This window comes from Rhamphochromis sp. 'chilingali', assembly GCF_963969265.1.
Source record: "Rhamphochromis sp. 'chilingali' genome assembly, chromosome: 5".
In the NCBI taxonomy this organism is placed as follows: domain Eukaryota; kingdom Metazoa; phylum Chordata; class Actinopteri; order Cichliformes; family Cichlidae; genus Rhamphochromis; species Rhamphochromis sp. 'chilingali'.
This window is the reverse complement of record NC_137932.1, coordinates 12040568-12068475: the sequence shown is the minus strand read 5'-3', so window position 1 is coordinate 12068475 and position 27908 is coordinate 12040568. Positions and strand designations below refer to the sequence as shown.

The following is a 27908-nucleotide window of genomic DNA, read 5'->3' as shown; positions in this document are numbered from 1 at the left end:
GCAACAACAGAAAAGGGTTGCATCAGCTGGCTGGTGTCTCTGACACCCTAACCCGGGGACACGTGCAGAACTGGCTACTAGCCAGGGGCCAAAACGCCGGTGAGACCGGAAATGCTTACTACCTTTGTCACGTAGATAACCATCCCTCCAACGAACTTCGTTTTTTTAGCTAGCCGTTAAAACAATTTGTCATGACACACCACAATCAGACTTTTACTCTACATTGTTGTTGCTGCTGTTGTTATTTTACCTCACATGGTTGTCGTAATCAGACTCATCCCCCTTCTGAGATTGTACCCCAAAGTTACCGGTTAACTTCGGGTTGGTGCCGGTGCTGGAGGTAGCGCTTGCCGCTCGGAGGCTCAATCGACTGCTGGTAATGCCTATCGGTAGGCATCTTCGCGAAAACCCGGTGAATCTGCTACCCGGACGGACCTGATGTGCCCGGAGACTCATGTAAGCACTGCGAATAAGCGCCAACTTCATTGTAGTTTTATGTTTAAAAAAATAAACAGGACTAAAAAGTGTTTCTTCTCCTTTCGTCTCTGGCGGCGGTGATTAGCCCGGTTCCTTGAAAGGAACAAAAAGAAAGTTGAGGTTGCAACAGGGTGCTGATGGAGGTGCGCTGTCTTCACGAGCAGTCGGAAAGATGAAAAACTAGCGGTCGGTGTGCTTTGTTTCCCCCCCATTCCCCCATCCTCCCACCCACAAATGGGCAATTCCCATAGAAAGAAAGGTCTTTTAAGACAACACATTGCGTTTAGGAGTGACATATGGATACCTTGTTGTTAGTGTGTATATGCCTCCGCAATATTTTGATTATCTAATAACGTGTGTAAACGCATTTGTTTCCTTCCTCCAAAGTCACTGGTAATATGAAAGACTGTTTGAATAAGACAATAAATGCTACATTTCTTGCAAGTCTAGATGCTGTTATTAAACCAGCATTTTAAAGTCATATGTTTTCATTTGAAAATCCGGGGTACACTTGAAAGCAGCAGCCTAACAAGAAGCGAATGCTCGCGACTACGCGAGTTCACGTGCTGAAGACCCTGAGAGGAGTTAGGTCATTGGGTTCAAAATACACCTCAGTCGGTAAGTTAACATATCCATCCAACCCAATGCAATAATGTAAGTGAGTAAAACTATATTTAGTCTCAGGCTCATTAAGAATCAACGTTTCACTCACTCAAACATACCTATTCACAGGAGGCCAAACAATCAGTATTAATAATCATTGCCTCAATTCATATGTCGTATTAGAATACTTTAAAACCAGGTTCCTTATCAGCAAACGCGTGTCAATATACTCCTAAACCAGAGCTGGCACTCTTCATTTAACAGCATGTGATAAATCAGGCTTCTATACACAGCGTGGGTTGGTGGCCTAAGTTGAACTGGTAAGTTTAGCGACATTCCTGTTCCCTATGATTGAAGCCTAAACCCTGATTTTATCTTGAAGTCATGTACCAATCGTGCAAATTTGATGTGTGTCCGAAAGACTGCAAGTAAGGGATTTGGCAGAATATTAAAGAAAACTAATGTATCTATATATAAAGAGAATGCGTCTAATCTAATAGAAATTCCAGTGAGACCGGGTTTGCCCTTGTTGTGCAATAATAGTTCAAAAGATGGCAATAAATATACTATAGATAAGAAACAGTTAATATGCATTTTACAGCAGGAATGTTCATCCAAGTTTAAAGTTCTTATCTATGCTCGTACACCCCTTCCTACATCAACTATCCAGATAAGAAAACATAGTTTGTCTATGTGTGATCAACAAGCACCTAAGCTGTGCTTAGTTGTGGTTGATTTTGGAGCCAAAAAATGAGGACAGTGCTACAAATGCCTCCAGCAGACTTGACCTCCTCAAAATAGTAAAACCGTCGCCAAATACAGGGGTTGATTTAAACCTAACTAAATTGCTAAGGGGCATAACTAAGTGTGTAGTAGTCAGAAGAATTTAAAAAAAGAAGAAGAAGCTACTAAAATCCAAACTTGTTTGTGCATGTAGTTGTGGAAGTCATTTGGGTGTGGCTAACACACAAACTGCACAGACCTTGTTCTGCCTACTCTCATAGTGTAGGCTGCCCTCCCCTGGTGGCCGTGCAGATGAGCCGTGGCATCATTTTATTTTCCAGCCATTTAATTAATTAAATATTACAATCAAAATTTTCAAAAAGTAATTTAAAAAGAGCGGTTTAAACTGCGCATTATCTAAATTTCTCGTACCCATGTCTGATCCAGAACCATTTTATTTCTTTTGATAATTTGGGATTTGTAACTGATGGGAAATCTCATTGTGACAGAGACTCAGAGGATCAGGGGCCAGGAGAAAAGCTGCTGATGGTGAATCAACCGGTGATTCACCAGATTGTGTGTGGGAACAGAGAAAGTCTGGTGTGTTGATTTAAAGTCTAGGTCCAAGTTTATGTTTACAAAGCTGTCCTACACAACTGACGCTCCTGTGGTGCAGGTCAAGGTTGAACTGATCTGTCTTCATTCCTAAAGTCACATGACTGTGACTGAGTGTCACAATTGTGCACCCTGACAAAAAGCACAGCAGATTTTCAGTTTTTACCTCACAGCCTGCAGCACTGGTAACACGTGGGACTGTTTTTTGTGCTCACAGTCCGGATTAGTAGACTTCAGATGATGGCCAAAGTTTGATTTGTAGAGATAAAGAGCAAACGGGTGAGGATCTTTCCTTTAATCTTGTCACTGTGCGCATGATTATTTGACCTTGTTGCATATGAAATGGTAACAGTGGGATTTTGTGGTTTGACAGAAAGTATGGGTAACTTATGAAATTACATGGTGATAGATACTGAGCACAGGAGGCAGTAATTTGTATGAGATGTAAGAAAAGATCAGATATGTCTAAGTTATCATTTCTTCTAAAACATTTGGGGTTTTTCTTAGATTTTATAGCGTTGGAACCATATATTTGTTGTGTAGCGCCAACGACTGAAATGCCTCTTAATGCTATCACAAGTGTACTTTATGCATTAGAAATATTTAGGCTGTTTATCCAAGATATAACTCTAACTTATATGCAGAATCTAAAGCTCGGTTTTTAAAGTCAAAATGAATCTCTCTTTGGTGAAAAGGAACATTGTTGACTACTCTTTGGATAACCTGTTAGGCCAGTGATTGGTGGTGGGTGGATTATACTTGAAGGAAGAAGGAAAACTATTTTCATCAGATATGAGAAGCAAGCAAGGTGCCAAGTGTGTTTAAATTCAAACATAAATGGTTCACCTACTTGAATGAATTAGCTTTACTAATGTTTGTTAAGTGAATAGAAAATCATCTTGACCTCTATAACCTTCACTTGATCTCCAGATCAGCCATGAGGGACAGACTGAGCCACCTGCAGGAAGTCTCCGGCGGCCCTGTGGAGCCAGTGGAGAATGCAGACTCCACTCTCTCCAAGTCCCTCAGCAAAGTCGACCTGGACAACAGCCCTGCTCTGGCAGAAATCTTTTCCCAGGCAGAAGGGATCCATAAAGACATCCAGCTCATCCGCCTGGAGGTTAAAAGGCTTCGTGAGCAGAGCTCCTGCATGTTCCATGGCACCTCTACTATTAAAAGGGACTCTATTGGAGCTGACATAAAGATGCGGGCTGAGAATGTTCTAGCACGCCTGCGTGACATGGATGGCATGGCGTGCAAGCTAGAAGAAAAACATGGTGCCAATTCTGCTGTGACGCGTATCGCCAGAACCCAGTACGCCTGCCTCAGTAATGGCTTTCGCGATGCGATGTTTGATTACAATGAGGCCGAGATGAGCCACCGGGAAAGCTGCAAAGCCCAGATCCAGAGGCAAATGGAGATAGTTGGGTGTGAGGTGACGGGAGAGGAGGTGGAGGAGATGATTGAGAAAGGTCAGTGGAACATCTTCAGCAATAACGTGGTGACTGAAGGCAGAACGGCACGTTCAGCTCTCTTCCAGGTTGAGAAACGTCACCAGGAGCTGCTGGACCTGGAGAGACGCATCAAGGGCATCCATGAGATATTCCTGGACATCGCCGTGCTGGTAGAGGAGCAGGGCAACATGCTGGACTCCATCCAGACCAACGTTCAGAAAACCGATGAGGGCGTGCAGGATGCTCTCTTCAAAATTGGCAGGGCCAAACGCCATGACCGCAACAACCCATTCAAAAGAATATTTAAAAAGACATAGCAGCTGAAGACACTTTTTGGTTTTTAAGCTGGCTCAGTCTCATCATGTGAGGGATTTGCTATTAAAGCTAATTTTGACTCCTCCCACATTCACAAAGTGTCACCACAGCGGATGCTTGATTTGGCTATTTTTTTTTTTTTTAAATGTTTTGTTTTTTGTCGGATACGCTTCCTGTTGCAGCCCCAAGGGGATTTGTCTAATTTGTGTCTGATGTTTTTTGTTTTTTTTAAACTGTGACTTTGAGAAATATTTTTTTCCAGTTTCAGAAAAGAGATAAAACTCAATAAAATATCTGCTGTAGCTGAAGAAAGGCTGAATTATTCTTCAATTATTTGTAGTCTGACTGAACTGTTAAACTTTGGCTGGTTTTCAGAAGCCTTTCATCCAGACCCCTGAAAGGGAGGCAATAATACAGCATTTTAACAGAGATTTAATTTTATATAGGTTATGCAGGGATTACACTACTTATGCACTAATCTGTTTTACTGTCTTTTAATTACTTTTTAATATTAAACGTTTTGTTTTATTCTTGTGTTCTGTGCCTTGTCTCTAAGTAAATATATTGAAATTTTTAACATATTTGTTTAAACACATAATCCACACAAGCTCATTTAAAAATTGACTAGATCTACTACACACATGAGAGAGCTGCTCCACATCGAAAGGAGCCAGCTGAGGTGGTTCGGGCATCTGACAAGGATGCCCCCTGGGCGCCTCCTGGATGAGGTGTTCCAGGCATGTCGCCCCGGGGCAGACCCAGGACACGCTGGAGAGATTATATCTCTCGGCTGGCCTGGGAACGCCTTGGTATTCCCCCGGATAAGCTGGAGGAGGTGGCTGGGGAGAGGGAGGTCTGGGCCTCTTTGCTTAGGCTGCTGCCCCCGCGACCCGGCCCCGGACAAAGCGGATGAGGATGGATGGATGGATGGATGGATGGATACTACACACATTTTACTTTAAGTCACTCTTAAAGAGGCAGACACACTGTTTGCTTTTTCAGGCATCTCTGAAACAGTAAAACCTTTAGTAAATACTGCCTATAGATTTACATTAATAAAGCACAACGATATTGTTTATTAGTTTCGTATGTTTATTAGTGTGTGTATATATAGTGCTTGAATGTCTGGAACCTAACCAACCTGTTAATGGACATAATTTATTGTGTGTTCTAGTCAAGGTACAGTGCAAGAAGCTGGTAAAACCACACAAGTCTGATCTCTCCTGCACAAACACAAGCCGGTACTGTGTAAGTCATTTGGGCGTGGCTGGGAAAATCTTGACGTGAGCTAAAATCAGCTCAGGCTTCACTCACTCATCTCGGAAACTGTCAGGTAGCCTACCGCGGCTTTTAGATATTATGGCAGTGGTTGGCCAAGTGTCGCCAATGCGTTTTTAAGCGCAACCCCCTTAAAAAAGGTGACCTCGAAGGTTCCGTGCCAACAGTTTTGCTTAATTGTACAATAAGATAGACGCCAAGTTGCATTTGGCACTCGAGTGTTACACACCCGCTGCTCACACCTTGGCGTCACTGCAAACCAAACCGACCGGGCTTCATTCCTCAAGTCACATCTCATCGCAGTTGCATGGCGAGGCGCAGTTGGTCAACTTGACAAAAAAGAAATAACACAGTAAAATTCCAGCTTTAGTTCCAGATATAGCAGCGTTACGCGTGTAGGGCCCATTGTTGTGCTCACGGCCAGGAGCAGTCGACATCAGAGCAGGAGGATGCTGCTGAGGCACGGCGACCACCTGACAGCAACGTACAAACTTTGATATCTGTGGACATAAAAGCGAAACAGGTGAGGATCCTTCCTTTTATTTTCACGAGATTATTTCATCTCGTTGCTCATGAACGGCGAAGGAAGATGAAGTTTAAGTTATGGCCCATCAGACAAATGAAAAGTGATTTTAAATTTGTTTTTGTTTGGGGTTTTTAGTAGTAAACGAGATTTATCGTAGTAGAAATAGACACTAGCGTGACATATACACAGCCTAAAACCATGTCCATACATTTGTGGAAAAACGTACACCTTTCTTCCACAATTGTTAAATTTTTTTTTTTTTACTATTATCGTTGTTATTTTACATTTTTATTGTACTTTATGATACATTGTGCCCAAATCAAAATATTTCCTAGATTAAAAAAACTCGGATTATTGAAACAAGTTAAGTGTTGAATACGTCTACCAACAAAACAACAACATGATGATAAGGACCACATGTATTTATTTATTTATAATACACATTTAATCCACTAGATTGCATCTTAACTGGAAAATTGTATAAAGGCTGTTTTGATCAATGATATAGATTATCAGTTATTCTCAACTAGAAGCAGTGACAAAATCAGACAGGGCAATCAGGACGGGAAGGGTGTAGTGGCAGTGCCAGAAATGCCTTTAAATTATGTCACCACCGTCCCTTTTTCACACTATAAAGATCTTTTACTTAGACTGCTTCTCAGACTCTGACAAATAATTCTGTCTGTGAGATTTTAAAGTCAAAATGAATTTAGCTACAGAAAGATCCTAAGTTGAAGGAACTAGTTTGGTAGGAAGGAACACCTCTTACTATTCTTTAGAGAACCTGTTAGGCCAGTGATTGGTGCCGGGTGGATTATATGTAAAGGAAGAAGGAAAATATTTTTAACCTGGTATGAAACAGGTTAAAAGACAAGGTGTGAAGGTGTTTAATTATGAAAAAAAAAAAAAAGGGGGGGGGGGGGGGGTGTCTTGAGTTGCTTAGTGTTGCACTGTTGAGAAAGGCCCCTCTTTATTTAGTCAGCTTTACCATTGTATGTTAGATCAACAGCAATCAGAGAGAGAGAAAAGCATCTTGACCTCTAACCTTCACTTGTTCCCTAGACCAACCATGAGGGACAGACTAACTGACCTCCAGGAGCTGTCCAGCGGCCCCATGGAGCCAATGGAGTATGCGGAGTCCGTTGTCTCTGACTCCTTCAGTAACGTTGACCTGGAGGATGAGTTGCCTCATGAAGCAGTGGTGTTTAGCGACAACAGCCCTGCTCTGGGCGAAATCTTTACCCAGGCACAAGGTATCCACAAAGACATCCAGCTCATCCGCCTGGAGGTTAAGAGGCTTCGTGAGCAGAACTCCCGCATGTTCCAAGCCACCACCACCATGAGCACCATTAAAAAGGACTCTAACACTATTGGAGCTGATATCAAGGCGCGGGCTGAGGATGTGCTAGCACGTCTACATAAAATGGACGACATGACGCAGAAACTAGAAGAAACGCACGGCACAAATTCTGCTGTGACGCGTATCGCCAGAACCCAGTACGCCTGCCTCAGTAATGGCTTTCGCGATGCAATGTTTGACTACAATGAGGCCGAGATGAGCCACCGGGAAAGCTGCAAAGCCCAGATCCAGAGGCAAATGGAGATAATGGGGCACGAGGTGACGGGAGAGGAGGTGGAGGAGATGATTGAGAAAGGTCAGTGGAACATCTTCAACGACAACATCGTGACTGAAGGCAGAACGGCACGCTCGGCTCTGTCCCAGGTTGAGAAACGGCACCAGGAGCTGCTGGACCTGGAGAGCCGCATCAAGGGCATCCATGAGATATTCCTGGACATCGCCGTGCTGGTAGAGGAGCAGGGCCCCATGATGGACTCCATCCAGAACAACGTTCAGAAAACCGATGCTGTCATGCAGGATGTCCTCTTCAAACTTGGCAAGGCAAAACGCCACGACAGCAAGAACCCGTTTAGAAAGATGTTTTGCAGCTGTTTTCCGTGCGTCGACTAATCGGTACAACAGGATGACCCGGCAAAGACAATGTCAGCTAGTTCTTAGGATATTCAAAATGTTCGACGTGTCACGAAAATGTTAGTTTCACAATAATTTATCATCACGGTCTTTGTAGTTACTGCCTAATATTTTCTCAGAGAGTAAAATAAAGGTTTGAGGAAAAGGGTTCAAACTGCTTGGTTTAAATGTAAAAATTCTTGGGTTAAACTTCATAAAACTCTATTTATGTAATTCCTTGATTTTTAATGTCTGTAGTAAGGGTTTGAGACATAACCTGTGTCAAATAACAATGACCTAGGCACAATGCATACTTGAAAACAAACGGTACGTGAAGGTATTTTTCAGCTTGCTCAGGTTACACATTTACTAATAAGTAGCTTTCAGATATTTTTATACAATTTCTGAAAGTTCCATTAAAATAACCTTGAAGAAATGTTTGGTTTGTCACTACACATCTTAGCACTAATACCATGGATGTTGTGGTTGAAGTAAAACAGAGCGTACCGGTAACGAAGCAGTTTAACAGGGATATAATTTCTGCAGGGATTGTACTTGTGATGCACCATGCACACTACCTTATTTTGACTTCTGTATATTAAAATGTTTTTGTCTGTCTTATGTGATTTCTCTTACAAGTAAATATTAAATATATTAAATATAATATGTCTGGGTTTATTTTTTAAACATACAATTCACATTAACACTAATATTTTAGAAGGCCTGCTATGTTCTTACTCAAACACAGAAAACTGGAGAAAATCTGGACTTCCAGCTCAATGACAGCTGCTCTTTGTCATGATGCGTATAACGCCATTAACCAGTTGTTTAACCTGCACACAGGTGCCGTCACAAAACAAATAAAGCTGCTTATTACGTGTTTTTCAAGACGTCTAGTCAAATCCCTTTGTTTTCTTGTTTGTTTCCTTAAATTTTCATTAATTCTTGTTTTTGGGCATGTCATTTACCAGGAATGCCTTCTTACTTAATCCATTTGCTTGATTCGTGAGTTGAAACAGTACTTTAGGAGGTATTATGTGTCGCAGTGGGAAGGCTTAAGTGACTCACCTGTTAAGGGGCCGGCAATCACACACAATGCTGAAAAGAAAGTAGACGGCCAACTTCCTTCAGTAGATTAAACACATACTTGCTACAAAAATGTCAAATGAGACAAGCTGAAAGGATTTACTTACCTTTTCTGTAGCGTGGTGGCCGTTTAAAGAAGGTAAGATCATTTGATTTGTGAGTCTAATGATTTGGGTTTTTTCATAGGAAAAGTGTTGCCACCTGGAGGCAACTGGATAATTGATGGGACTTGCTGGCTATTTAGTTTGGGCTCCACTCTACAGGCAACTTGAGGGGAAGATATGATTTCTGAAGACTTGTTTAAGTCTTTTATTTTTAATTGAGACAACTTTTGAAGTGAATGTTGTTCATTCGAACGGTACGGAATAAGGAAATTGACTTTCTGAGCTTATGACAGGAACTTGATGAAAAGATACCTGCCATCCAAAAGCACTGCAACTTGTGGAGTTGACAGACCTAACGTAGAGAAAGTACTTGGATAAATGCAGAAACCACCATCCTATTGCAAAACCTCAATTTAAATGGAAAAGTCTGCTTTAAGGTGAGAAGGTCCTTGTTCCTGGTTTAAATTGAGAAATTCCTGTTGGTCACTTAGCTGTGACTGCTGACGGGGAAAAGGCTACTGAAGATAAAACTAAACTTACGTGCATCAGTTGCATCATCAGTTTTTAAAACAATCTTTCTAGATGGCTCTTAAAGTTCCCCCCTTACTAAATTAACAAAGCACAATAATTTACAGCCAAGTGATCAGATTACTCTGTTTCATGTGTGTCATCACTTTGGAGAATGTTCATGATAATCATTTTGAATTATGGATTTTATTTATTATACCTTTTACTTCTTTTTTTTAATACACTAGTCTCTCAGGCAGAATGCGGGACAGGTTGGAGAGGCTGCAGACCATTAGAGAGGAGCAGGAGGAGTACGAGCCCGGATTCTATGGGTTTGAGTATGATGTAGACAAGGGAACTTTGTCTCATCAAGCGGTAATATTTGAGAGCTCCTCAGCTACTGAGGTCATCCTAAAGGAGGCTGAGTCAATACGCAAGGACATCTCCCTGCTCCACTTGGAGGTGGCACGTCTGCACGCCCACAACGAACGATTTGGCACCTCTGTGCGCCGCCTGACCCTTATTAAAAAGGATTGTGACTCCATTGCCAGAGGGATCCAACAGCGGGGGGAGGCTCTGTACGCCCGTCTACAGGTCCTGGGTAAACGGAGCAAAGAGCTTGAAGAGAAAGAGGGCCCCAACAGTGCTGTTAGTCGCATTGCCCGTGCTCAGTACGAGTCACTGACCTGCGCCTTCCACAGTGCTATGACTGACTACAGTAAGGCGGAAGAGGTTCAGAGGAATACCTGCAGGGTGAGGATCCAGAGGCAGGCCTCAATACTGGGGAAAGAAATCACTGATGAGCAGCTGGATGCGCTGGTGGACAAAGGTGGTGAGGGCTGGGCGGAGCTGTCCCAAGGCCTTCAGAATCAGAGTGTACGCTCTTGCCGCACTGCGTTGTGCGAGATCAAAGGCAGACACAAGGACCTGGTGGAGCTGGAGGCCAGGATGAAGGAGATCCACGAACTGTTCCTCCAAATGGCCATACTAGTGGAGGAGCAGGGATCCATGCTCAATAACATTGAGGCTCATGTGTGCAACACTGTGGAATATATTGAAAAAGTCCACGTTCATATGAAGAAGGCCATACAGTACAAGAGGAAAAACCCTTTCCTCCAGTGTTGCCCCTGTCTACTGTGCTGGAAAAACGACCAAACTTTTTAGGACTGTGTTTGACTTAAATGATTGAAATTCTGATTAAACATTTAACTATTTACGTAAAAGATATGGAACTAAACAAAAAGGAAAAAGTAATGTGCAATATTTTGATGAAAGACGATGGCACTAAGTGCACTGAAGACAGTTCTTCCCTGGGTAGAAACACAATGTATTTCTGTGAAAGGGAGTAATTTGTAAGCTCAAAATTTATCAAATTACAGATAATGTTATGATCACAGAATTTACCCCTGTATGTATTTGAGAGAAGTTTTAACAAATTGATGTTTTAAGTTGAGACTGTTATCGTGTTCAGTGATGCACAAAATAAACTATAGCTGTAGGAAAAAAAGATCTGCTAGTTTTTCCAGATTCTTTGAGTCTAAGTAAGCGTAAAAACATTTGCCACCCAAATGATCCAGACATAATCACAACTAACAAGAGCTGTACTGTGTAGCTTTTAACTAAATGTCATGTCAGACTGAGATAAAACTAAGTTATATCAGTAAGAGGTGCAGTGAGTATGATGTAGACAAGGGGACTTGTGTGTACATTTCTCTTATATTACACTGGCCCAAGATTATTTTGCGTTAACGTAACAAAATGATCTAATCCATTAAGGTTTTATTTTTGGTACTTCTGCTAATCTGTAAATTTATGTTTAGATTTAATATTTAAAATGAGCACTGGGGTGGGGAAGAAAGATGATATGGATTACTTTAAATGTGGCATGATTGTTGGTGTCAAGTAGACAGACTATTCTGTGTCTTTCAAGAACTGCTGATGTACTGGGATTTTCACACACAACTACCTCTAGGGTTTACAGAGAATGACACATGATGGAGAAAATATCCAGTGCGTGTACTTTTCTGGGTGAAAATGTCTTGCTGATCCCACAGGTCAGAGGAGAATGGCAAGACTAAGAACAGAAATTGTAAACTGAGGCTACAATCTGTACCTGCTTACTAATAGAAGATCAATAGAAGATTGGAAGAATTGTTTGGTCTGATTAACCCTCAATTTCTTCCACAATATATGGTTGGTAGGGCAGAATTTATGGTGAACAACATGAAAGATTGTTCCATCCTGCACGTATCAATTATTCAGACTGCTGCTGATGTAATCAACTAATTCCATGAAGAATTGAAGAAGTTATGAAGGAAAAAGAGGGGTTCATGTTAATACTAGCAAGGTGTACCTAAATGGTGAGTGCATATTTGACATATTCAAGGTTCCATCTATCATTTTCTTCAGCTTATCCGGTCTGTTCAGCATCCTAAGCTTTAAATGTAATATTTAGATGTACCTATTAACATTTAGTATTTCAATTTAAATTTCATTTTTGAATGTAAGATCGAACATTAGCTGTTATTTGAAGAAAAAAAAATTGCTGGAAATCTGCTAAAAATTAGAAAAACGCACCCTGAATCTTTGTATAATATTTGGAACTTTTTGGAATTAAATCCTGTAGTTATTTCAAGAATAGCTCAGTGCGCAAGACAAGGCAACAACAGCCATGCGAATAGATGCAGTCAGTTTCTACTCCACAAACTGTTTAACAAACTAGATGCCAAACTGAAGTTTCCTATCTCGGCCATTTGGAGTCAGACTGTGTGCACGTCTAACTGCTTTTTGCTTTTTAAAACTATGCATAATAGCTTATGTATGATCAAAATTCAAAGTTTAATTTCCGTACCAGTTAGCAGTATTTAGATTTTATTTTCAAAACAGTTTAATCTCAAAATAACATTTCGAGTTCAGTCTCGAAATTTCATCTTTATGGTCAAAATGAACAATAATATTTATTTTTTTCTTAATGTGGCCCTATACTATAGTTTTTTTGTTTTCGTTTTTTTTCGTTTTTCAAATATAGAATGAAATATCCCTGATGGCGCCTGTCCCGTTAATGCCCCACTCACTCAGATCCACATACACCTAGCAAGACTAGCTGTCATTCAGTCTCCGAAGTTTCTACGGACTTTATTTGGCAACTTATTCTCCGTGACTTCGTAATTTAGAGATTTGTTGTGCGGTATCGGTGTTTCGCTTTGCTTCGAGGTTTTGTTTGGCTGCAATGCGCAGCTAAACACGCTACTGTGTATATTTACAATATAGAAGTTGTACGCCTGCTATAACTTCTGCTACGGGTTAGCATACGCTAATGTTATTATGCGGGTTCTAATTTGAGAGAGCGGTTCACAGGAATTCGAATGGAATGGAAGCAATTAACCCAAGTATGCGAGCTGGTGTATATATATGTATGTGTGTGTGTGTATATTTTAGGTTTTTTTTGTAAATACAAGCCACCTTAAGGATAGCGGTAGTTTTATTTCAAGCTTTTGAGGTCGGGCTTGTCGTTAGCATGATAGTAAATGACTTAGCTGCTAGCTACTAGCAGCGGTAATGTCAATTGTTTAGACCAGTATGTTTGTTTGCTATTGTTTATCTCGTCGGCTTACGCTGCTATGCATTGCTAGCTTCGTGCCAATTTAATGACTAAGTCTAGAATACATAATGATTAACGGTATTTGGATGTGTTGAGTTTTACAAGTGTGGGGATGTGTTGGGGTACGGTGTATATACCAGGATGGCCGAGTGGTTAAGGCGTTGGACTTAAGATCCAATGGACATATGTCCGCGTGGGTTCGAACCCCACTCCTGGTAAATTTATTTTGTTGATGTATTGGAAGGTTTGCGTCACATAACATAAACAAAGAAACAGTTCTGTTACATTATAAGCGAGACCGAGGCAAAACAGAGAGCACTGATGATAAAGAGCTTATAGTTGCAGATGTGGTAGCTGCGTATGCATCGTCTTGTATTATTTCCACCGAATGCAACAATTTCAGCTCCGTTTAAAATTGCACTTTTTAACAGTTCTCCCATTTTGTAATTAGTTATTTAAAAAATACACATTTTTTTTTAGGCCAATTTCTTTTGATAATAACAGTTTTCCTCTAAGTTAACAGATTTGCAGCAGTCTATTGGTAATAAAACGGTGCTGAAAATCGCGGGCGCTAAAATAGTGTCGTATTACAAAGCCAGCCGCCAGCTTGCGGTTAACCCAAGTATCCAAACATTACTTGGAGAATTAGGAAGGTTGGTTTAAATTCTGATTATCCGTCTGATTATTACTTGTTTAAGGCGTAACCCGACGTGCACCACTCTAGAAATGCAGCTACACCCCCATTGACGGAGCTCTTGTGACTGGCTTGTTCAGTGAGATCGTTTCCTCTTGTGAATTTCGCCGCAGTTTTTGGATTTATCAGTGAAAGAATAACAAGAATTATCTCAATATAAGGTATAATAATCATAGCGTCAATATAAAAACTCACAAAATTAAGCAAATTAATGCAAGGAGAAACTGAAACTGAGTGAGTGAATGTACAAAGTAGTGGAAAAACTGAGGGACAACAGAGGCAGCAGAAATTGCAAGAAATATAACTAAATATAATGTAGGTGCAGTTAACGCAGAGTCAAAACAGGTAATTTCTTTATAACTCAGGATTGGGAAATCCTGTTGATTAGTCTATTTATCAATATAAGTTTAGTAGTAGTAATATAAGATATTAGACATAAAAAATTGAAACATCAGAAATAACTTTTTGGCACACCAGCATCTGTAAATTACTTAGGATATACTAAGATTATCCACAGAAGTTTAAAACTAGATCTTAGCAAAGCACATTGCATTACTAAATCTTTCAGGAGTAGTTGCGTGATTAGGACAGAAGAGGGCACTTTAACGCCTTCTTGTAGTTTCTGGGCTGGAGTTCAGCACTGGCCCAGAGGAGGCCTGCACACACTCACCCCTGTAATTTCACAGCCAGGGCGATGCCTTAGATCCATCGATACCCAGTCATCTGCATATGCCACCGGAAAGGCTTGACAGAAAATAGCTGCAAGCAGTACTCAACAGTTTGGTGCACTGTAGTCATGCAGCCTTATAAATACTTCTCAACTTCACAAACATGGTGAGTGTGTAACTATGAATCATGTTTAGCAAATTGGGGTAAATTGAGGAAGAATTACTGTGTGTAAAAATCGCTAATGGGGCCTTACATACTAAAGATTTCCTGGTCTTAGACCATATTTTGTCCCCTTCCTCCCTCTTTTTTTTCACTGACAAACGCATATGCTGTCACTTGATACGTTTTTGAGGCATTAATAGAGCACTGATTTGTGAAATTGAGCCTCTTCTTTAGGCTGCGTGAGGAAGCATCCACAAAAGAGGCCCGACAACTGAGACGCAGAGGGAGAAGGATGAGGGCATACAATGGCAGATCAACATCTCAACATCCCCCAAAGCCTCAGAGACTTTTTCTAATGGGGTCTAATCTATTATTCAGTCCCCTCAGACACGGGAAAAGTTGTTGTTTTCAGGCCGACATAACTCACTATCACAACATGAAACCTGAGACATCAGGGGTGGAGGGGTGTGTATGGTAACGATTGTTGCTGTTGTATGTATTAACTTTCTTATTATTTTTTTCCATTTAAGCCGTGGCCATAAATAAGGGTTTGATTCTTATTTTACTTGTCATTATTTATGTTTTAAACTTGATTATCTGTTTGTCTTCCTGTCTTGTTTTGTTTGTAGTTGTGTATCAAAGCTGCTATATGAATAAAGTTGGTTATCGAGGAGAAACCTGTTTTGTGTGTTGATTGAAAAAAGCAACATATGTTTTGTTGGAGCTTTGCTGGTTGTAATTTTGAATTAAACTAGAAAAAACCCACACACAAACACACATTTTGGGGATTTTACACTGTACCTGGGTGCCCAGTAATTCCCAGGATTTGTTTATGGGCTGAAATACTCAATAAAGTGATAAGCAGCCAGGCGTGGAATGCAGTTACTCTTTCCAGGAAGTGCATCTTTGGGGTACCTGTCCATTTCTATGCATCTTATACATTCTGTCCCTCTTCCTTTTACATGACTGTACTTACTATTTCGCTGAGTCATCATTTCCTTTGTGATAAAGCTTATAGTTAGGGCTGGGTCAGGTGACCCTGAAGCATATCTTAGTTATTCTGTTCTAGACTAAGGTTGCTGGGGTACTTCCTGTGATCCATTCAGCATTTCTTCTCTAGATTTCTTTTCATTCCCCAGGTGTTTATATACCACTGCTGCAGGCTATTAATTCTTGTCCTGTCTCTTGCATAGTCTCTGTGCATCACATCTCCTTTTTCTCTTCTCTTTACCCTCACCTCTTAACCAGTATTAGCAGATGACTGAGCCTGGTTCTGCTGGAGGTCTCTTTTCTTGCAAGGGAGTTTTTCCTCCCCGCATTTGCCTAATGCTTGCTCACAGGGGGTTATCGGAGGGTTTCTCTTTAATACCGCAGGGGTCTTTACCTTACAGTGTAAGGTACAGTGTCTGATTTGTTGGTATATAAATAAAAATGAATCACTTTGCTTGATCTGCCAGTGAAATATTTAGTGTTAATAAATAAAACTACCCAAAATATAGGTCAAATGAAATGCCCCTCTTAATGCATCAATAGCAATATTATAATATGATATACAATCAAGCATTGGTACGGACCAGTTTGTAGAGACAACAAATCTGTAGGTGTCTAAATACAACCATTAATGCAGAGAGTTCAATTAATTAAATGGGTCACATTGCCCACATGCTGCAATAAAACAAATCTCTCTGATCCAGCGTCAGGCTTTAGTCAGTTTGCGTTCCCTTTAGGTGGAAAGGCGTGGAAACTGTTTTTCCACCGTCCATTATTTCTCCTGGCTTAGTGTTTCTATTAAAGTTTGTGTTTCCCCGTGAGAGTCATAGGTTTTGTTAGAATTACATCACGTGACGGCCACCGCGCCATGTTTCCATCTCAGACTCAGGAAAACTTTTACAGCCAGAGGGACACGCTACAGAGCGAAATCAAGTCACCCAGAGGGGCCAATGTAGTTCCGATATATGCCTTCAAAATAAGTCCTCGGTTGTTGCAACGTGAGTCGGTTATTAGGATTGAGTCTATTATCCGGTGAATATATCATTTTCCATCTATAAAAAGATTATTTCGTTTATTTCCGACGCCTCAGTAACAATATAACACTGCGAGGAACTGCTTTAGTTCTTTGACTATTTTATTTTGAAAGACAGCGCTACCGTTTCCGTTGCATTTAGCTTGCTGTTTGCGTCAGTGTATGTAACAGGGAGAAAGAGTGGAGAAAAGCAACAGGAACAAAAGTTGTGGACCTGAGTGAACAGCTCTGCGGTGCTCACCCGTGAAATGTTGTAACCAGCTCTCCGTTTGCAACAGACAGCTAGCCGTGTGCTTTGGTAGACGACGGTGGCCTCACCTTGCATTGCGTTGCCAAAAGGCGTCTCTTGAAGCTTTTTTGGCACATCGCGGAGACTGGATGCGCTCGGGGACGGTTCTCTTTGGTTAACGTCAGCTAAGTTTTAACGCTGGTTAGTGGGGAAAGACGCCTCGTTTCTCGTAGAAAATGCCTTAGATGAATTAGATCCACGCAGTTTTAATACATTTTACCCTGTTTGTCCATCCGTACTCGACACGTTTTGGACTTGCTCTGAGGGAACACGTCTCCTGACCCTTGGTGACAGCAGAGGTGAGTGATTGGATCCACGAAAACGCCCATGACCTGTAGTGCTCATCACTATGGTACGTTATTGTGAAGTTCGCTATCGGATTTAATTGTAAAAGGAGCCACTGAGAGAGAAAAGTTTGAAATTAAATGGGATAAGAAAAAAAAATCACAGTAATCTTGCAGTGAGTTGGCTGAGGGGTGGTGCAGCACTAAACAAAAATTCCCAAACTGCCGCAGTCATACCTAAGAGATAAAACATTAACTAAAACAAGACTATCATTGATTCACTGTTTAAAAGTCACTTGGTATATTTTGTAAGGATCGCGCTAGTCCCGTCAGATTATCCATATATATGCGTGCTTTTAAGCAGTTAACATGTGCACTTTGGTCCAGTCCACTTTGGGGCAAGCTAGAAAGTTCTGCACCACACTTGTGAGTCAAAGAGATGAGATTAGTATATATATATATATATATATATATATATATATATATATATATATATATATATATATATATATATATATAAATAATATTATTATTATTATTATTATTTTTAAAAAATCTTCTCAGTTGTTTTGGTCTGGTTGTCAGCACTACTCCACTTACAAAAAGAGGAACTGAAATTAAAGTAAAGATAGCTGCAAGACAGATGAGGCTGACTTTTCATTGAGTTTACAGTTGTTATTTTTGGGGTCTTGCATCATCCCTCAAGAACTGTAACTCACCAAGAACTGTAAGGGGGGGGAAACTGCACATGAAGTCCTTTCATGGTAAAAAAGTAAGCTATTTGGGAAGGGAAAGTGGTTGAGTTTTAATGAAAGGATACCCTGAAGTGAAACAGACCACAGGCATAAGCGAGACAAAAAAAAGGGGTCTCAAAAGCTGCAGCATGACTCAGAAATGTAAGCTAGTGAATTGAGATGACCAGCTGAAGTATTGACTGGAGCTTTTTTCTTTTGAGTTTCAAACTGAGACTTGAACAAAAAACATCTCTTCGGTCAGATTTCTTTGTTGTGTTGATGCTGATTTCAATATCTAGATTGCTTCCATGCCAAGGTTTAAGTCCACATTTTAATTGCCAGTTAAGGAGTTATTTAAAGATAAAGAAGAGCACAGCTTGGCATCCTAAGACATGGTTTAAAAAGCTTGTTTCCTCCTGAGACATCCTAGGTTGTCATGAGGTACCAGGTCTGAGACACTTGATCTGGCCATTTGTGGATTTTTGTCTTCTACTAAATGTCATATGAAAGCAATAGAGAACTAATTTGACAGTAAAAAATTTTGTTTTTGGAGGAACTGTGGAGTTTGAGTTTTCATTTTTATTCCTTACAGGTGCAGGAAGAGGGCTGCTGAGAGGCCTGGAAATTGATCACTATTTTACCTAATCTAGCACTGGATTAACTGGGCTGCAATGGCGTCACCCGGAGACGTCGCTGGGGGAGGAGCTAATGAAGAATTCAACGACAAAATCAAATCAAGATCTGGTATGTTTTGATATTTATGTCCATTGTTTGTGTTGGTATTTTGCAGCTGTCTCCAGTACTTAATGTTCCCTAACGTGAACAAATGAAGCAGAGCATGCAAGTCCAAAGGTTGTCAGAGCTTTCAGTGTTCTTTAACAGAATAAATGGCACGAGGCAACAGTTTGTTGTGCGTGAACATGTGCAGTCACTGTTAGAAAACCGTGACAGAGCCAGAAATCCTGTTGGTGTATGGTTAACCATACGTGGAGGCAGGGGAAGAGAGACACAGCACACAACACAGCGTAATGAGGACAGAGTGGGTTTGCGATCACACCTTTGCAAGGGGAAACAGAAAGGGAAAGTGTCCAGCAGCAGAAGAAGGGGAGGACAAGAATGTAGGGATGGTTTTAGAGAGAGACACACCCACTGATCACGTTCTCTGCAGATCGTTCCATTCCATAGGTTAATATTTCGTAGACACCGCCCTCAGAGGGAGAGACGCTTACAAACAAGTTGTTGTTCTAGTTAGAGGAGTGCTTTAGTTGGTCTAAATTAAGGTAATTGGAGGACAATGCCCTGATGTTGTGTACCCATCTTGATTTAGTCTATTCCTGGCTCTTTGAACAGTACATTTAGTTAGAACATGGCAAACTGGAAGAACAATATAAGCACACATTTTCCTATGTTAGAGGAGTCTAGAGTGAAACTTTGCATTGTAAGTTTATCATTATACATCCCGCTAAAGAGGTTGTTAAAGGATGTCCCATTTTAAAATTGGTGCCCAGGTCAAATGGGCTGACAAGATACAAAAAAAATTGGAGTGTAAGACAGAACAGAGGAAAGCAAGCTCATCACTCTTATATCAAACACTTTACCTGTACGAGTAACTATTACACAAACACTATTGTCATATGGGGATTGTTTACTTTTGACAAAAACTGAGCTTTAAGTTAAACGTCTTGGATGTAAATTGATGTTAAAGCAGCATTTGGCTTAAGGTGCAAAATCATTGCCATGTAACTCATGAGGTTTCCATTTCCACTGATAACTGAAATGAGGATCAAAGTTAGGAATGCATTTATATACATCAGCCAACTATTGTGATCAGCTGAGCAACAGTTGTTATTCCTGTTTAGATTTTTAAAAAATAATTTACAGATTTCAATATTTATCTGTTGGCACAGACAGAAGTTTAAAACACCCCCCCAGAATCAGTCTGCCAAAGAGTTCAATCTGGCCTACTATAGGGCTTTGGAAAACATGGAAATTTCAAAGGAGAGTATAAAGTGTGGCTTTTTGACTGTATTTGGATCAGTTTTACAGGCCTCTTACTGACAATGATGTAAAACATAAGCCTATCATATACTTAAAAATAACACTTTTCTGCTTTAAACAGTAAAAAAAAAGAAAGTTTTTCTTTGAGTTCTCACATGATTTATTATTTTTAAATTACAGGATAAAGTTGTTTATTTCTTACAGTGTAGTCTCAATGAGCCGTGTCAATAGGTTTCTTTGGTGTCTTTGTGATTTGGAAAAAGTGAGATGTAATAGTAAAATTGCAGGTTTCTTTTATAAAACATCTCAGGATTAAATGTGTAGTCAAACTGCTTTAGACTGACGGTAAGGGGAAAATGTTTTGGGTATTTTCAATAGGTTATTAGGCAGTAGCCTTACTGGTCTGGCCCTCTTAAAATGAAATTGGGCTTTATGTGGCTGTTAATATAAATGAGGTTGACCCCTGTTGTACTAAAAAAATTCAGTGTCAAAAATGGAATTAATAATATGAAGAAGTGGGGAAAAAAACAGTGTCTTTCAATTGTTATTTTAACACACTGATATTGGTAATAGGATTACCCTGCTATATGTTAGGCTAAAGTGTTACTTGACCTATTTTAGGTCATTGGTAAGTAGGAGCTTCGGCCTTGGAATGTTTCTACTTTAATGTTCCTATAAAAAAGAACACATATAAATATATTTAAAGCCTGTGTTCTGGGTTTCACCATAGCCCTCCCCCCTTCTAACTCCCAATTCCTGCTGTAAACTTGTTAAATACAGTAAAAAGAGGCCAGTTCTCATGCCAGCTTTCCTCACCCACCCAGCCTCACAGCACTGGTGGATTCCATGCCAGGAATTCCACTGTGCCGATGGAGTTTGTAATTTATAATGCTTGTCTCCAGACCACAATGCTTTTCTCACAAAGATTCAGGTTTCCCTAGCAACCCTAAAAGTAATGTTTTCTTTTATGGCAACGAGGGGAAAATTTAGCACGTAGCATAGCTGCACAAAAAAACGCAACTTAGAAAATACGGCCGCTCACATGTATGTCGAGGTAACCTGGGAGCCTCGGCACAAGTGGTTCTTATCTTCTCTTTGACGATGGAAATTTGTGGTGTGTGTTTGTAGTTGGTGGATAAATATGACAGAAATTAGCTGTTCTGTTTTAGAATTCAGAGAGTACGCGCTTGCTTTGAAACCAAGGCAAATCTGGGAAATGGCTTCAAGCTAAACGCTGATAAAATATCATGTGGTCTACCCCGATCACTATAAAGTCTTCTTTCTTTCACCATGTTATAAACTAGTGAGGCTGATTGTTAACAGTGATCCTTAGACACCCACCCAAAACTGGGTTTGTTTCATGTGGTTTCTGTCATCATGAGAAAAAGTCTACACAGAGCTGAAACATGGGGTATTAGAAGAGAGTGACAAGCAGGTGAGTGTGTGTGCGTCTGTGTGTGTGGTGAGCAGGTGGAGGGATGTTTTTGCAGCTGTGAAGACAAGCATTAGCGCACTTGTTAATCTCCATGCCGGCCACCATGTGGGCATGTTTGAAAGGTTGGAGAATTCATAGCCAACAGCAGAGCGCGCGCTCAAACGGTAAACTCTGTTTTTTGTCACGCTTAGTGACTGTCACAAAGTTAGCGCCAGGCGTCCTGATCTTGCAGAGAGAGTGAGCACGTTCGTTATTTCAGCTGGCTCGTTTTCCATTTGGTGCTTGACTGAGATCTCACTGCAGTGTAGGTTGGAGCAGGGGTGTGTATGTGTGTTACCAAGTTTCCTATGAACTAGCTATATAGTCACTCCGTTTCACAGACAAATGCACATTAGTGTCTCTGGAGGGGCGAGGGGAGGTGGTTCAGTGTGTCAGGTTACTATCCAAGCTTACAGTGGATCAAGGAGGAAAGAAAACAGAGGAAATGGGGTGGAGGTTAAAGCTGACAGAGCAGGTAATGTATCTGCTAGGGATGCGCTGATCGAACTTCTTCCATCTTAGAGTAAAATAACTTGAATATACAACAATGAATAGTTTACAGTAAGTGTATTTATTAGTAAAATAATAAATGACAGTGGGATCAAAATAATGAAACATATAATGGCTTGGTAGCACTTCATTTGGCACTGTTGTGTTTTCCCTTCCTGCAGCCCTGGGTTAGATTGTTACATATCCAGCTGCACCTGAGAGGTGGGAGTGACAGGAGTATATAAAACCAACTCACTCACTCACTCAGACAGAGAGAGAGAGAATCCGGGAGGCTGCTTGCCAACGTGGATCTCTTAGCCGCTATCCACATAAACAGACACACACACCAACTTCAAAGTGCAGAGAAGTTTGGGTACCAACTTGTGCATGCCTGGAAACATCTGCGTTGCAAGTTTTGGTTATGTGTTGAGGTACGATGTGAAACCTAGTGCTTCACAGATTGAATTTATCACAAATCTCAGCACAATGACAACATAAATTTAACACATCAATGGGGAAATTGGCTAAAAGTCGCCTTGATTGGCGAGCTGTCATCGTTAACTTTGACCATGTCTGACACCATTGTCCTTCTGCACAACCCTGTTGCTGCCATTCAGCTACGATAGGCTCGAGTCCGCTCACCAGTTGAAGATGAGTAAGCAGTTAAGAAAATGAATGAATGCATACTTGCATGCATGCATACATACCTCACATGTGAAAGAAAGGTGGGGAGCAAACAGGTCAGGCTTCTGATTGCTCTTAACACTTTCCAGAGTTTTGTCTTTTCTTGGATTAGCATGATGTCAGTAAGAGGGGCTATTGTTAATCCCAGGCACACAGCTCTGGCTATTAGCACACAAATCTTCTGTTCATGATGGACAACCAATCAGGAGAAAGGTTGGCCATGTTTCACACAGCATGAACTGAGTGGCTGAAATTGTAAATAAGGATTTTGTTAAACGATGCATCATACAAAACTACTCTAACAAAGTCCAAGAATTTAAAGCTGGAATTTAGGGTAATAAGTCCCCTATAATTAAAATAAATAAATCACTAGCTGCTGCCCTCCATCTGACCTGTAGGCTGTACTGTATATGGTAAAGTGCTAATTTTGTGGTTTGCCACATTGCAAATCAGTTCTGAATGGGATAAGAGGATGGTTAGACACACTACTTGACACAGTTACAGCTGGATTACCTTATAACCGCTAAAGTCCTGCCTTTACATCCTGTCTGTGCATGTGCTTTTCTTCTTTCCATTCCTGAGTGCATACAAATGTTAAAGGTCATATATCACTCACAGGGTTAGCGGCTGTTGTTTAACATCACACGGTAATGAGGTGAGAAACAATCACCCGATCCTTATTTGTCACTTGAGAGCTCTGTGGAGGAGCCTGCTCTAAACCTGAGTCAGTACCTGACCTGGCCTTGTTGTTCTCTATTGTTTCTGCTCTTTGTTCTGCTCTCCACTCATCAGTATTGATTTCGTATGATCCATAACAGTATCTGTATAAGTCCCAGACAATATATTTTAAGAGCTGGTGGGTGCCTTGAAATGTTGTGTAGTGTAGTGTTTTGAAATTAGCTGACGGAGTCTATCCTACTTGGTTCCCACACTTTGTTTTGGTACGTGCTTTGTGCAATATGTGTCACATGAAAGATATGAGGAAAAAGTAATTGACTGGTTGAAATGGGAAGCTTAACCATCAGCTTTATATGTGCGATGAGCCACAGACTGGATCATCTGCTTACCTTTGGGTGTGACACAATGTAAGACATATTTGTGTTTTCAACAAGAGAATGTGAATGTCACCAAATGGGTGGTGTAGAGGGTGTGTTTTGTCACCATACTCGCTCAGCTACATGTCACAGATCCTTAATTCGGGCCTTGGCTTCTTGGAGCTGGGTGTACTCAGTATTTCAGCTGTTCTGTGCGTGCCTGTGTTCAAGAGTAACTGGGTGAAACACTGAGACGATCCGGAGTTGTTATTATTCTCATTTGTTATTGTTTCATAGCTTTGCTGTTACTTTAAAAACAGATTTTCAAGCTGTCAGTGAGTGCAATGATATACATGCAAAATGCTTATAATGGGTGTGTGTTTGCATGTGTGGGTAGCATGGAATACAAATCAAAACAAAGAGGCTTTCACTGTGTGCCGCCTCTTGATGCAACGTAATGACCTGAATTGTTTCTTTGCCTCTGCTTTTTTGGAGACTCCCAGGCTTGTTTGGGTCAGTGGGCGTTTTCATGAGTTTATTCCACTTTGAGAAAGAAGTTTCCACAGGGAACACGCAGCTGGATGTATCTTCACTCTATATGGGCACACAAGCCTCTCTGTGTTTGTGTTAATGTCTTTGATTGCAGCTTAATCTGGCTGCTTGGGAAATGGGAGGAAACTTTACTTTGCAAAGTCCTGGCTGGAAATGTGGGAATGAAGGCCTGGGCCAAAGCATCTCCCCTGGGTGTGGTTGTGTGTGGGACTCTGCCTCTTTGGTGCATGTGCATGAGCAGCATTGAGACACCCCGCCCAGGCAAGATGTCAAGCTCTTCAAGACCACACTGGGAATGGCAGAAAATCATCAGTCTTAAATGTTCCTACAGTTGTTAAACACTCACAGACCACTTTTTTCCCCTCCTCCTGTGGATTTCTTATTTTCCACTGCAGGCACTTCCCATTTCATTCCTCCTTTCTTACCCCTTGTCCTAAGCTCATTACAGCTACAATCTATGTTGTCTATTCTACATTCTGACCTATCGCATCACTCCTACTTTCTTGCTACAGTACTAAATATTTTTGTTGTTTGGTGCATAAAATGATACAGATCTATTTAGTTATCATGCTAAAAATGTTATATAAAGTTGTGGCATGGTTATTTGGCAACTAGCATAGATCCATAACAACCCACTTTGTTTTTCCAGCGTTGCATAGAGAGGCTCAATAGAGATGGAAAGGACTGACTACAATGATACATGTGCTAATGAGCTGATGAAGTTCTAGGATGTAAACAAAGGAATCTACTTGAGTGGATTTAAGTGAAGGTCCAACATGTAAAAGGTTTGGATTTCCTAGTTATTCAATTTTAACTTGGTGTATGATGTGCGATGTTGTGTTGAGATATAACGATCACACAGACATTATTGTTAAAGAAGAACCTGTTTGTGGTTAAAAGAGAGAGAAAAAGCCAGAGAAGCCACGTGACAGGAGAGGCTCACAAACCTGAAATCAATGTGGAATATCAGGAAGGGAGGCTGGAGGAAACAAACACAAAGTTAATTGCACCATTTCATCACCTAACTCCTGCAACACATCAACATCAAAGAGTGACAGCAGAGTCGGAAGGTCTCTTTTGGGGATTTTCTGTCAGCGGAGAATGGCTGTTGGTTGAGCTTATTTTGTGATCTGTCTGAACTGCATGCTCAATGATTGTATAGTTTCAGAATCCATAGTTTCAGAATCCAGTTTGACAAGGCAGTTGGCTAACATGGGACTTCTCAGCCACAATCAGGTAGTCTCAGTCTGTCTGTGTCTGACCCACGTGTACAGACATTTTGGAGACAAGCGAACCTGGCAAAACATTGTTGGGTTGGTGAACTAATGCCAGATGATGGAAAATTAACAGGATAAATAATAGAGGTGGGAATCACCATAAATCCCACGATACGATATTATCACAATACTTAACGCACGATACGATATTATTGCAATTTTTTAAAATTATTTTGCAATATTCAAATTCTGTACATAAAGGTAAACTTTATCAATATTCATTTTATCTAATATCAAAGTCTCACACTCAGTCTTTCTCTCATTTCAGTCAGTTTTATTGTTGACAAACTGAACGGTTTGTATTACAGTCTAGTCCAACTTAACTGAATGCAACCATCTGGTACAATTATAGCTATTCTGAACTATGCAATTTATGAAAACTATGCAGCCCATTCAGCAACTGAAGAATTTGAAAGTAAATTAAAACAAAATATAATTTTACATTAAATAAAAAAAGTTTTAAGCTTAATTAAGATAAAACATGTCTTAAATTAAAATAAGTAAACTGTCATGTTTATTGCTGCCAAAAAAAAAGTTAAACACATTTGGACAGTGAAGGAATGTCAGGATTCTTGCTCAGAAAAAGGATCAACATGCTCTGAAGTCAGTTCCAGTCCACGAAAATGTTTTTGTAACAAAATATCGATTTCTGCTGTCCCTGTATCGATACATTATTAGCAAACAAAATATCACGATACTACACAGTATTGATTTTTTCCCCCACCCCTAATAAATAAGGAATGATTATAACATACCTCGACTCTTACCCTTCTTTCATTTCTCTTTACACAGTGCAGTACTTGTACTTCTCCTTTATAGAAAACATTTAAATCAGTGTTGTTGTTCTTGCCAGTGAGTCACAACACTATGGATATAAGCTAAATTGAATCTCAAAATAAAATCCAATCAGCATTTTGCTGTCTTCCTGTGATTATCTACCCCCGGAGTGCAGAGCGGAGGGCTGCACTGTACGCTGGTGACACTGTAGGCTGCAGCAGCTGAAATGCAGGATGACGCCAGAATGTGGCAGGTGGCAGGATTAATGCACAGCTGGGTTACCGTTTCATGATATTAAGCATGAATATGTCTTTTCACCTCACTTTGATGTGGTTAACTCAATGTCATGTCCATGAAATCCTCCAAAACTGTGTGTGAAACACCAAATATGATGTTTATATTGATTTATGCTTTGTGTGCATTCTTCTGAGATCATTTGAGAAGGTTGTACATCTATTAGTGTGATTACTGTAAATGTAAAAATACTGGGGTGACAGTTGTGCATTAAGCTGCAGAGCGACTGCACTGTCCATGCCAGAGGGTGATGTGTGTAGATGAATCGCTGATGGGCGGTCTCATCTCTGTGCATATAGATTTCATAAGGTCCTTTGTATTATTCATAATTGAAAGGAGTTCTAGTGTTAGCTATGATGCTGAGCCAGGGAAAACTGCATGTACGCATGTTTTGCATATCTAACTTTATGTCTCACTTGCCATTTTTGACTTTTATGTTCACATACACATTTAGACTTAATATATGGCAAGAGTTAATTATATTAAGTTTTATAAGTAATTTTCTGTCTAATAATTACTGAAGCTCAAATACCAGACATCCAGGAAACCATCAACTTTGATTGTCGTGTAAACTTAGGACTGTTTGTGGTGAGACGTGGAATGAAAGGGTTTCATTCATGTCTTCCAGTCTCTAGTCAGAAGTGATATTTGGATATAAAGCGTGAGAGAGATGTTTATGTGCATATTTAAGGGGGGAGGGGGGCATTTTTGCATGGCTTCAGTGAAGCAGCTTGATGATGCTCTGGGGACGGTGTGTAAGGATGGACTGACAGGGGGAGGACGCCTGTCTCTGACTGACGCACCCTAGTGGAAAGTTCCTTTTGGTGTCTGCTTCCTTCACTCACTGCCAAAGCCAGCCTGACCCGAACCATTTCATTCCTCTGAGTTGTGACCAGACCAGCTGCCGCAGCTCCCTGTGGAAGGAAGTGGATTTAATTCAGTCAGACTCTGGAAGCTGGTCACCAAGCTGGAATCACCTCTTCTACTTCCTCTTTGTTAAGGAAAGGAAAGCAAAAAACAAAACACAGGAAAATATACTTTCTCTTTTGCCCTCACCCTCTGCCCTCCCTCTCATTTCTCTCTCTTACTCTTTTTTTTTTTCTTTTTTTTTTTCACTCTCTCTGTGTGGGAATAGAGCTGTTTGTTCAGTTGGCCCTCATTGACTAAATATATCAATGGGCAAATGGACTCTGGCTTTTTCCCTGTTCCCTGCTCC

The 27908-nt window shown here is 40.6% G+C and overlaps 4 protein-coding genes across 12 annotated transcripts in view; 3 read left to right on the top strand and 1 right to left on the bottom strand.

Moving 5' to 3' along the window:
* Positions 1–486, bottom strand: part of mthfd1l (methylenetetrahydrofolate dehydrogenase (NADP+ dependent) 1 like) — a gene marked incomplete at its 5' end in the record, with an annotated part of 46455 nt that extends 45969 nt beyond the window's left edge. The window contains one exon of the mRNA XM_080883919.1: positions 251–486. Coding sequence (XP_080740045.1) covers positions 251–486 — 236 coding nt within the window. The remainder of the gene's footprint in view (positions 1–250) is intronic.
* On the top strand, positions 317–4673 carry LOC308397798 (syntaxin-11-like). 4 transcript variants are annotated; one of them, XM_080883920.1, is made up of 2 exons: positions 317–456; positions 3349–4673. In XM_080883920.1, exon 2 carries the CDS (start codon positions 3356–3358, stop codon positions 4187–4189), a length of 834 nt encoding a protein of 277 aa, XP_080740046.1. In that variant the 5' UTR covers positions 317–456; positions 3349–3355; the 3' UTR covers positions 4190–4673. The 4 variants fall into 4 exon arrangements, with proteins under 4 accessions (XP_080740046.1, XP_080740049.1, XP_080740048.1 ...); XM_080883923.1 differs by lacking the exon at positions 317–456 and adding an exon at positions 563–663; XM_080883922.1 differs by lacking the exon at positions 317–456 and adding an exon at positions 685–1095.
* A 463-nt stretch (positions 4674–5136) lies between these two features.
* On the top strand, positions 5137–11097 carry LOC308397072 (uncharacterized protein). Its single transcript, XM_080882791.1, has 4 exons — positions 5137–5988; positions 7054–7951; positions 8262–8287; positions 9906–11097. The coding sequence occupies exons 2-4, from the start codon at positions 7061–7063 to the stop codon at positions 10819–10821; spliced, it is 1833 nt and encodes a 610-aa protein (XP_080738917.1). The 5' UTR covers positions 5137–5988; positions 7054–7060; the 3' UTR covers positions 10822–11097.
* A 5863-nt stretch (positions 11098–16960) lies between these two features.
* utrn (utrophin) overlaps positions 16961–27908 on the top strand; it is a gene marked incomplete at its 3' end in the record, with an annotated part of 195649 nt that continues 184701 nt past the window's right edge. For 4 of the 6 annotated variants that reach the window (XM_080883910.1, XM_080883912.1, XM_080883909.1 and 1 more), the window contains exons 1-2: positions 16962–17394; positions 18706–18857. In XM_080883910.1, coding sequence (XP_080740036.1) covers positions 18785–18857 — 73 coding nt within the window. In that variant the 5' untranslated portion in view covers positions 16962–17394; positions 18706–18784. Of the gene's footprint in view, positions 17395–18705; positions 18858–27908 lie in introns of all 6 variants that reach the window. The other 2 variants (XM_080883914.1, XM_080883915.1) reach the window with 1 other exon arrangement.

Coding starts and splice junctions, on each gene's coding strand:
- LOC308397798 (XM_080883920.1), top strand. CDS start 3,356: ATGAGGGACAGACTGAGCCACCTGCAGGAAGTCTCCGGCGGCCCTGTG.
- LOC308397072 (XM_080882791.1), top strand. CDS start 7,061: ATGAGGGACAGACTAACTGACCTCCAGGAGCTGTCCAGCGGCCCCATG. Junction 7,952..8,261: donor TTTGCAGCTGTTTTCCGTGC/GTCGACTAATCG, acceptor ACAATGACCTAG/GCACAATGCATACTTGAAAA. Junction 8,288..9,905: donor TGCATACTTGAAAACAAACG/GTACGTGAAGGT, acceptor TTAATACACTAG/TCTCTCAGGCAGAATGCGGG.